This window comes from Macaca nemestrina, chromosome 2 (assembly GCF_043159975.1).
Source record: "Macaca nemestrina isolate mMacNem1 chromosome 2, mMacNem.hap1, whole genome shotgun sequence".
Lineage (NCBI taxonomy): Eukaryota > Metazoa > Chordata > Mammalia > Primates > Cercopithecidae > Macaca > Macaca nemestrina.
This window is the reverse complement of record NC_092126.1, coordinates 62,701,108-62,712,015: the sequence shown is the minus strand read 5'-3', so window position 1 is coordinate 62,712,015 and position 10,908 is coordinate 62,701,108. Positions and strand designations below refer to the sequence as shown.

The window sequence follows — 10,908 nt, the reverse complement described above, 5'->3', positions numbered from 1 at the left end:
AAAAGATAGAATTTAACATTTAGCTCATCAAGAGCACATCTCTTAAGCCAAAGTAAGGCAATCATCCATGTGGTTCAGGTAAAAGTTCTATACAATTTTAGACAAATGGAGAGATTTTCTGGTTGTAAATTAGGGACAACTTTTCTCTCAGAGACCAAAGGGTCACAAAAATTAGAATAATTAGGCTAGAAGGCCTCTTAGTGACATTTTTTTCTGGTTGAAGAATATTATGATGTATTTGTCTAATGCACAGCACACTTTTAGACTCATGTTGAACAAAAATAATAAACCCTCAAAAACCATGACTCACTTGGCTCCCTTAGTAGTAAAGCATATCTTGTCTTACTAGGATCCCTTTAAAATGAGATGAAAGGAACTAGGAAAGGAATAAGAAGAATATTGTGGCATTCTTTCCAGAGTAATTTTGTTGAAGTCTCATCAGAGTTTTCAATTTTCCCACAATGTGTATTTTAACACTTAAAAGTACATTAGAAAAATAGGAGAATCACTTTAATTCAATAATTTTATTTTTAGAACACTTAAAAAATATTTTTCAAATCCACTTGATAAATAATTTAATAAATATAACATAAATAAATATAAGTTAGTTCAGATGCTTTCATGATCACAAAGTTATATAAATAAATAATTTAAAATAAATTATGCTTACATGTTTGTTTCTACAAACACTTTGGTACAGAAATAGCTTATAAATTCTTGCCCTTCTATTAAAGTGAATGTAAAACGCCTTCAGGATGGACATTTTCCCTTCTTGGCAATTCATTCATGAAAACTGAAAAGCAATTTATCCACAGTAAATGTCAAAAATACTTGATCAGAGGTATCATGTGGATGTAATAGTCCCATCCTTCTTTCCCCCTCCCTAGTTCTTAATCCACATCCTATCAAAATTTCTTCATTTCAAATTTTTATAAAAATGACAACGGTTTGGAGAGACCTTGCTTTTTAGGAAGCATTCAGATAGCTCATCACTCTATCAATAGTCACTGCCCGAATTCTGAAAGCATGAAGAAGTATGCAGAGCTTGATTTTAGTTTTATAAAAATCCGGTTCTTCAAGGGAGGATTTTTGTGGCACAGTCTCACTGTTGAAATTCAGGGCCTAGGAGAATGAACAGTAAGCATGACTTACATCGTATTCCAAAATTCAAATATTCATTCATAAAAATGAGTGAAGCCAGTACATGTGTCAGAGCCTGCAACTCAGTCCCTTATGCCACTCCTAACCCAACCCACATCTACTCTCAGCCAGATTACCAGGCAGAACCTGAGAAAAGAAATACTCATTTTCCAAGCACAGCCATCTTCAATGAGCTCAGAAAAGACCCTTGAAACTATTTAGAAAAAAAACATCAGTGGGAGTTGTGTCTTAGAAAGAAACAGTTCCTTTAAAATGACATCTGCTGCACTATCTAATTAATTTTGTATATGGTACATTAAAAAGCCCACTTCTGTTTAGCACAGGGAGGTGATGGATTGCTATCGATCAGAACTCGCTATCAGTAACAGGCCTGTTTACTGAAGACATGCCATTTGTATCAGATAAACCTGGCAATGAATTTCCCAAGTTTAGCACTTGGATTTGATAACACAATATAATTTGCACCCTTGATGAATAAATACTTTCATATCTTCCTCACAAAAAGTCTAAAAGAAAGCTAGAATAAAGTCACCCCATTTTATACCAGAGGAAACTGAGGCACAGAGGGGTTAAGTGGCTTGGGAATAGTTGTCTGGTTACTGGTAGAATTGATTCTAGCACCCAAATCACCCAACTCTTGGTCCTAAAAACAAAACAGCAACTACAGCTCTCTAGATGGTAACGTTTTTTGATACTTGGATAAAGCTCATTGCCTTTCAAACAAGTAATCTGGCACGTGCACGCGCGTACACACACACACACACACACACACACACACACACGAAAAGAATAAAAGTAAATCAATTACTTTTCAGACAATGATTTCTGCAACCATATTTTTATCCTGTGTCCTAGTCACCAAAGCAATCACCCTCGCTTATATAAATATTTGCTTTATATTAGCATCTGTGTTATGGTGATTCGGAACATTACAAAGCAAGTTCTTGCCTATGAATAACATTATAGATGCCCCAGATGATAGGTCATTCTTTTATTTGGTTCACATTTTGGTTCACAATGGGTCATAATCAGGCACCAATCTTGCTTGTTTTCCCAGCAATATTTGCAGATACGCAAGCTGGCCCCTTGTATGCACATCCGGGAGCACATCCTGGAGCCTTTAGAGGTGAGTGAGAAGGTAAGTGTAGTGAAATCCTCTTGAAGGATTTTAAGAGGCAGAGCCTCAGACAAGTGGTTTAACTCTCCTAAGGTTTGGTTCCCTCCTTTGTGCAGATCCCATATGGTTGTTTTGAGGCTGACATAAGAAAATGCACAAAAACATTTGCAGAGTGTGGGGGATACCACAGAGTGAATACTTTGGAGTCTGCTTTTCATAATGTCATCCGCTCACATTTGTGCTCCCTATAGGGGGCACCCTCAAGGCTGTCTCCTTGAAAATGTAGGTCTGTCAGGCCTTTAAAAGGCCTCCACCAATCCAGGAAGAGCTGATTTTATACCTCTTTATTGAGGACCCTGGCTAGGTATCTTTAGCATGAAAAAGGTGCTCTCACTGATAGAATGAAGTCTTACCTGCATCAGCTCATCAATAACTCCCAGTATGTTTTGATCTAGAAAGATCTGCCTCTTAGGATCCCTCAGAAGCTTTGCATTCATGGTCTTGAACTCCACTTGGTACATCTTCAAGTCTTCATAAATACTCCTAAGGCACAGGGCCTGGGTGACATGACAAGATGGGGAAGTATCCTTTGAGATGGGCTAAAAACATTTCTCCCATTGCATTTGAGGAAAGAGCTGTGTGTCTTACCATCATAAAAGAGGTCTTTCTGGAGGCCAGGCAACTCCCATTCTAGAAGAAAAAATAAACAGACATCAGCGATATGAATTCATCATACAGGCTGAAACTTTTCATTTTTTGACTTACAGTTATGAAAGAAGTCTCTCTGGAATTTAGGCAACTCTCATTCTAGAGGGAAAAATATCATATATCAAAGTATTAAATCTTAGTATAAATCTGTCTGACTTTTCAGGTCAAACTTTTTTTATTATGGTAAAAACACATATCATAATATTTACCATGTTAACTATTTTTAAGTGTTAAGTATATTCATATTATTGCAAAAAAACCATTTATTTTTATAATTTTTCTCCCAAATCTAACTTCGGAAGTAGGACCAGTTAAAGTCCCATAATGATGGATACCAGAAACGTGAATTTTTAGAAGCAGGTGAGATTTGATGCACAGCTTTTAACCACACTGCAAGTTTTGGGAGGAAAATCCTCTATACCTTGATTAATTCCAATGGTAAACAGGCCTCTACTGTGCTGGTTTTATCTTTTGTGATATCTTCATGATCAATCTCTTCAGAAGTGCAAGGGTAAAATTCTAGAATTTGTCTGGCCTATGAAAAATGAAAGAGAAACTCAGTTTATAACATTGATAAGGCACCTGGCACCCCACAAGGCTGGTACGCCAGGGTGCCAGGCAGGCTCTGGCTGGCTGCCCTTGACCTCTGTTGCTTTGACCTGCAGGAAATTCTGGTTCTTCATAACACAAAAGGAAACAGATTCCTTACATTCTGTCTCTCACCCTCCTCTCCCTATGCTTGGGGCATGTTTCTCTGGATGACATATTTTTTCATTATGTAAACACAATAAATCATGTCATCAACCTGTGCTAACCAGCCTCCACACTTCACTGTGACACTTGCTTCTGGTGAAAACTGTTTCTTCTTTTGCTAAAGTGACTGTATTCTATGAATACCTATTTCAAGTATAACTTCTAAAGGGGGAACTATTAAGGTCACAGCTTGATGGGTATAACAAACATGCAAACCCTTAAGACAAGCGAGATTTAATTTGCAGTGCACACATGCGCACACATACGCGGAGATGTCATCTTAGTGTGTTGGAAAGCACCGTTGGGTAAAATTATGAAATGTATCTTAGGAAGTAAAGGACTGTATGATTGAAGATTACGATCATTTTTCCATTCAACAGCCTGATGGGTGCCAGGCGCTTCATTAGGTACTAAGAACATGACAGAGAAGAGGACCATGTATACCCTCCTGGATTGCAAGTTTAGCTGCTGAGACAGACAAGTGCCCAGATGGACCAGGAGGCATCAGTAGGTGAGACATGGTGAAAAGGGCATGAAGCTTCTGAGGAGGGGCAGGAAGGGAAGCGAAGCTTCCTAGAGATGGGACACCTGCATTAAGAGGAGTAAAATGTCATCAATGGAGGAGGGAAATTTCAGACAGAGGTAACAGCATGAGCCAAGAAGCAAGGCCTGAAAATTCAGAATATGTTTGGACACAAGTAGTAAAATCCCTTTCTGTGGTAGCTAGACCAATGCTCCGCCTCCAAAGACATCCACCTCCCAATCCCTGGAACCTGGTAATGTGCTATGTGACCTGCCAAAGAGGAATGAAGGTGTAGATGACATTCAATTTGCTAATCAGCTGATCTAAGAGTAGAGAGATGATCCTGGAGTATCTGGGTGAATCCAGTGTAAGCAGTGTCCTCAAAAGTAGAAGCGGGTAGAAGGTCAGTCCAGAGGGAGCAGCATGAGAAAGACTCAACCAGACATTGCTGGTATGGACAACGGAAGGGGCCACAAGTCAAGGAATGTGGACAGCCTTTAGACCTGACAAAGCAAAGCAACACATTCTCCCCAAGAGCCTCCAGAAAGGGCTACAGCTTTGCTGACACATTGATTTTAGCCCAGTAGGACCCATTTTGGACTTCTGATGCCCAGAGCTGTAAGATAATAAACTTGTGTCATTTAAACCCACTACATTTGTGACAGCAGCAGGAGGACATGAATACACCATTCCTGGAGGTGTTTAAATAGACCTAGGCAATGCCACTATTCTGAGCAGGTTCTAAAGAGTTAGATTTGGAAGTGTGAGTCCAGTGTTGTTCTTGAGGTCTTTTCAAGAGAAGCTAGAAATTTGAAATCTCAATTGAAAGGTTCAGTTTTTGAATAGCATCAAACTAAAAAATAAACATATAGCCCAAACTCTACAAAACTGTGGGCTGGATATGGCCAGTGAATCACTTGCATCTACCTCCTTTGTTTCCTACTGCAGCAAATTTGACAAATGATGTACAAAACATTAAACTGATTTCTATAATCTTTTGACTGTACTGGGAGTAGAGGTGTCAGCTTTTGCACAAAAAACACCCATATGAATTGGAGCACCTACAAGTTATCCATTTTGAACCTTTCTTCAGGAAACAAAGCAGTTCTCACTTGAGCCCCCTGTCTAATGAAGATTCATTGAATTGTGAGGAGCAATGCACAGCACATTATGAAAGACTGAAAGGGGAAAAGAGCCCTTTTGGAAGGCTTGGTGGCATTGAACTTATTTTAAGATATTCATAAGGCAACAAGCTAGAAAATACGCAAGAAAAATTTCCTAGAGATCAAAAAGGCAGAGGACATCTTTTAAAACACTAGCCTTTAGCCTTTGCAGCAATAGCTACTGGAGCAGTTTTTAACGGCAATGGTTTTTACATTAAAATATGAAACCTAAAAGAACGAAGCTGTAAATAAAATTAGGTAACTCTTCCCTAGAAAATGAAGGCCGCATGTGCACTGTCATAGTCCTCCCTGAGAAGTGTTGCTCTGAGAAGGAACTGTGTCACCAAGTAGAAGCTGGTGGGCAGCAGGAGGGACAAGGCTATTTCATCTTTGTACCCCTGCCCCCCAACACAGAGTATGCACCCAAGTAACTATTTCCGGGTTTGATCAGTGATGCAGAGAAACCATGTGGACCTGACACAATTCTATCTCTGTTGGCAGGCTACAGGAACACTGCAAATATCCACTTTACTCTGTGTAGACATAGCCAAAACCAACATCATTATAATTTATTATTACTCTTGCTTTCTCTGGAGACACAATTTCACTAGGACTCTTTAACACTTGGGCCATTTGTAAAGTTCCCTCTCCTGCTGTTGACAGCTACTAATGAACCTCCACAATTTCTCTGCAGTTCCATCAGGTACCAGAGGGTAGGATGAGAGGTCCCTTCCTCAGGGAGGGTACAGGTGCACAGTGGAGAAGACAGGAAGAGCTCACCTTCTGAAGCGTGTTGCTGGCGGCCTTCAGCAGGTTTTGGGAGTGGTGAAGGCACGGGAACATTTCTGGGCCTGGGGTGGCCACGGAGAGGTTTCTGGCCAAACTGAGGTAGTCCAGGAGGACTAGGGTGGCCACAAGGAGGAGGCCTGGAAGGGAAGTGAGGAGCAGGTGGAGGAACTTCAGCCTGGATGGCCTGCCTGCACCACCTTCCCTCCATTCTAGCCACCTTCACCCATCCATTTCTGCTTGGCACCCACCTCCCTCCACCCATTTCCAACACTTTTCCCTCAACACCTGAGAGATGACTCAAGTTATTACAAAGCGCCACTCTATTCTAGGACTAGAAGCCAGCTCCTTGTGAGGGTTTAGGGATGAGCTTGGACAAGGGTGTCGAACCCAAAAATCACCCAGAGAAAGCCTTCATGTTTTTGATGAGGGAAACCCAGACCAGGTGGTGAAGTGGCTGAGTCAGACTTGGGACCCAGTGTTTTAAAAACAGTGGAGTGAGAAAGCCTGACTTGTTTGTTTTTTTAAGACGGAGTCTCACTCTGTGGCCCAGGCTGGAGTGCAGTGACACAATCTAGGCTCACTGCAACCTCTACTTCCGGGTTCAAGTCATTTTCCCGGCCTTAGACTCCCCAGTAGATGGGATTACAGGCACCCACCACCACACTCGGCTAATTTGTGTATTTTTTAGTAGAGACGGGTCAGGCTGGTCTTGAACTCCTGACCTCGGGTGATCTGCCCGCCTTGGCCTCCCAAAGTGCTGGGATTACAGGCGTGAACCATTGCACCCTGCCAATCCTGACTTTACAACTAGCTAGGATCTGGATCTGCCTTCTGTTTGTAGCTGAGGGACCCTAGGCAGGAAAGCAGGAAATCTCCCATGCTGGGCCTCAGTTTCTCCTCTACGAAGTGGGCATAATGATAGTTCATCAGGCTGTTTCGAGATGAAAAGAGACATGCCCTATTTAGAGCATGGTGAGACCCCTATTCTTATTCCTCTTTGCAGGAGAGGGCTGCTGCTATTCCAGTCTCTCCTTAGGCAGACTTGAGTTTCCACCCCCTCTTCCCAAGCAGCCGCCCCTCCGCACTCGAGCAAACCAGAGCCCTGGCCAGCTGGGTACTCACTGCGCGCTGGACACATGCTGAGCCGGCACTGCAGGGGCTCTGGGCGAGCCGCTGGATGCAGACCTGTGGCCGTGGCAGGTGAGGGCGGTGGTTGCGAGGCTGACCCAGGGGGCCACATTTTTATAATTGTCTCGAGGCGCGGCAGGACTTTCCCGGGACACTGGTCTCTTGCTTTCTGTCTCTTTCTCTGTCTCTCTCTACATCAGCTTTTCGGTGACACGTGCGGTCCCGCCGGCCCGCGGGGCTTGCGGCGCTTTCGGATTAACTCCCGGGGTGCCCGGCCGCAGCCGTTCCGGGACGGCCCCGCCGCCTCCAGCTCGGCCCAAAATGAAAGCGAAATGTTCGCAGTTACTTCGCGGGGTCCACAGGCGGGCGAGACACCCCGCCCACCACCCTGGGTCCCCGGCCTTAGCCGGACGCCCCTGGTCTCAGCCACCCCGCCCCGCAGCTGTGCAGCGCCCCCTGCTGACGTAGGGAGAGGAGTGCCTCCCACTTTCCTTGTCCTGCATAGGGATGGGCCCTAACCACAACCTCCAGCCTACTACTGGAAGGGGTAGGCAAATCATTCACTCATCATCGTTCTTTCAGATGGCTCACTAGATGCCAGGTCGACGTTGCACTAGGTGCAGGACACCCAGGGAGAACAGGACCCTCGGGGCATTGCCACACTAAATCAGACTCAATGCCTTTTGTTCACAGGTCTTTTCTGAAACCTGAAAAGGGATGAGAACTGACTGACTATGCAATTACTACTCTTGTAGAGAATCCAGTTTACCGATGGGATGAATGCACAGAGTCCTGGGAGGAAAGACCTAGAGAAAGAGTCCACGCTCATCCGGAGCAACGGGGTCCAGGAGTCAGCAAAGACTCCCGGGAGCTGGGGCCCCAACCTGAGTGTTAAAAACAAGTAGGCATTAGACCGCGTCCAGCGGGAGGGCACGCAGGGTTTAGCCAGGGGAAACAGGGATCAGAAGCGCAGTCATGAAGGGTTGAGGGAGGTGGGGGTCTAGGTGTCCTTGCAGGTTGTGAGGCTGGAGAGCTGGATGGGGCCGTGCCATGAGGGCAGGGGATGCCATACTAAGGAGTGTACCTTCTGTGCTGGGAGTAGTGGGGAGTCTTCCTGGGTTTTAGGCAGGGAGATGTGGCAGAATTTGCATGATGGGAGGATCCCTTCAGCCACATCGTGACGGATGGATCCAGGGGTCAGGAGTGGAGCAGAGGGAAGAGTTGACAAGGTGTGGCCAAGTCCTTATTCAGTATGGAGAACACAGGGTGATCAGGAGGGACTCTCAGAGGGCCTGTGGGCCAAGGCTTGGTAGCTCCTCAGGTGAGAGGGACAGGAAGGCCCTGAGAATGGGGAATGGAGATTGTTCTCGCTTTACAGGGATTACTGTATAAGAGGACTGAGTTTGGAGGAGATGGTGAGAAGTTCCATTTTGGATGTGCTGGGTTTGAGGTTCCTGTGGGACTTTTTAGTTCAGTTGTTCTTCCCACAGGCATTAGTCACCCTAGGCGTGGGTAACGGGAGGATGTGTTTGGTCTCTGACTTGGAGCTTCTAAAGGGCCTGACTATGCCCAGGCCCCAGGGCCTAATAATTGGAGCTGCCTTCTGGTTGGCTCATCCGCTCTCAAAGCTGATGAAGCACCGCTGTGGGGAGTTTTAGGTGTGTGTAAGAGAGATGGTTGATCTCTAAGGCCCCTTCTAATGCTGCTGTCTGTGAATTTCCCCGGGGATACAGAGTAATCCATTGTCAGAAACAATTGCGTTTAGCAGTTTGTGTGAAGCAAATGACAGGCGCAGAGCTGTGTTGTGGCTACAGGGGTTTAGTGTGGAGTTAAATGTACTTAAAGTCAGGATGAACACAAGTGTATCACAACTGAGCTGTTTCTCCCCTGGAAGGGACATCTCCTATATAAAAGTAATTTCCATTGCTTAGATGAGCACAGGGCTCATCTGTTAAAAATGGATTCTTGGCTACCGGACACAGTTTCTAACTTATATTTTTGTGAAACAGTTTCTTGATGCGCTCCATGTACTCTAGCTAAGATAAAATGAAAACCTTCTTCTAGGAATACATGATTTTTCTGTAAGCGACAGTCTTTGCTCACAATCACCACTTTACAGTGTGTAGCATTGTCATGGAGGTCTTGGCCAACACTATAAGGAAACAAAAGGAAATGAGAGATTTAAACTTGGAAAAGAAAAGGTAAAACTGTCACTTTTTACAGTTGATATACAAAAAGAAAAAATTAATAGACTATTAGAACTAAGAAGATAATTTAACAACATCGTACAACACACATACTAACTTTAAAAAAATCAACCAATTTCTGCAACAATCCGTCAGAAAATATAATAAAAACAAGATGACATGCATAGAAGCAGCCAAACTATAAAGTAACTGACTGTAGATACAGAAGCAATACAATGGCTAAGAGTATGGACTAAACTATGTTAATCCAGGTTCTGCTACTTACTTGCTGTGTGTTCTTAGGCGAGTTATTTATCTCTCTGGGCTCAGTTTACTCATCTGTTAAATGATGATAATAAAAGTACCTACAGTATAGAGTTATTATGATTATTACATGAGCTGGGATAACTACAGAATAGTGTTTGGAGAAAAATTTTAAAGTTCAGTCAAGAATATAGTGTGATTTAATTAAATAATTCTATACCCTTGGGTGGAAGCTTTCTCTATATAGAAAGCTTAAGTCTCTTATCATTAATTCACATGCTCAATGTAATTCCAATATAAGCTACAAACAAATTTTCTCAGAAACTTAATAATAAACCTACTCTAAAATACAGATGTAATAACAAAATCTATGACTAAGTTAAATAAAATTTTTGGGAGACATGGTTTTGCTGTATCACCCAGGCTGGAGTATAGTGGTGGCAGAGTCACATCTCACTGCAGCCTTGACCTCCTGGGCTAAAGTGATCCTCCCACTTCAGCCTCCTGAGTAGCTTGGACCACAGGCAACACCATCATATCCAGCTAATTTTTATTTTTATATTTTGTAGAGACAGAATCTAGTTTTATTGCCTAGGCTGGTCTCAAACTCCTGGGCTCAAGTGATCCACCCACCTTGGCCTCCCAAAGTGCTGAGATTACAGGTGTGAGCCACTGTGCCTGGCCTTAAATTAAAATACTAAAGGAATAATGAAAAGGGGGACTAACCCTATCACATGTAGACATAATTTAAAGCCATAGAAATTAAAGTAGTGATATTGGCAACAGATCGGGCATATGGACCATTGAAACAGAGTAGAGAAATTATAGATAGATTTGTATATTTGGGTATTAAGTATAAGGTAATATGTATGATTCCCTGATTAATGAGGAAAACATGCAATATTTAGTAGAAAATACTCAAAGGGCTGGGCATAATGGCTCACACCTGTAATCCCAGCACTTTGGAAGGTCAAGGCAGGAGAATTGCTTGAGGTCAGTAGTTCAAGGCCAGCCTAGGCAAAAACTCCCTATAAAAATTTTTTTGAAAAAGAGAACATGTACAATGTATGATGAAAAATAAAACTGGACTCCAATCTAAAACAACAGAGGTGAATC

At 43.1% G+C, this 10,908-nt stretch overlaps 1 protein-coding gene across 1 annotated transcript; it reads right to left on the bottom strand.

Annotated features, from left to right (window-relative positions):
- Window positions 1-505: 505 nt before the first annotated feature.
- On the bottom strand, window positions 506-7,676 carry LOC105488536 (interleukin 12A). Its single transcript, XM_011752720.2, has 7 exons — window positions 7,337-7,676; window positions 6,206-6,351; window positions 3,408-3,521; window positions 3,044-3,085; window positions 2,927-2,968; window positions 2,692-2,835; window positions 506-1,122 (listed from the first exon to the last, which is right to left on the bottom strand). Exons 1-7 carry the CDS (start codon window positions 7,452-7,454, stop codon window positions 967-969), a joined length of 762 nt encoding a protein of 253 aa, XP_011751022.1. The 5' UTR covers window positions 7,455-7,676; the 3' UTR covers window positions 506-966.
- Between the last annotated feature and the right edge of the window lie 3,232 nt (window positions 7,677-10,908).

Excerpts from the sequence above, each read along its gene's own strand:
- LOC105488536 (XM_011752720.2), bottom strand. The coding sequence starts at position 7,454 with ATGTGGCCCCCTGGGTCAGCCTCGCAACCACCGCCCTCACCTGCCACG. Across the intron at positions 3,522-6,205 it reads CCAGCAACACGCTTCAGAAG|GCCAGACAAATTCTAGAATT; the intron begins GTGAGCTCTTCC and ends CATTTTTCATAG. Across the intron at positions 3,086-3,407 it reads TACCATTGGAATTAATCAAG|AATGAGAGTTGCCTAAATTC; the intron begins GTATAGAGGATT and ends TTTTCCCTCTAG.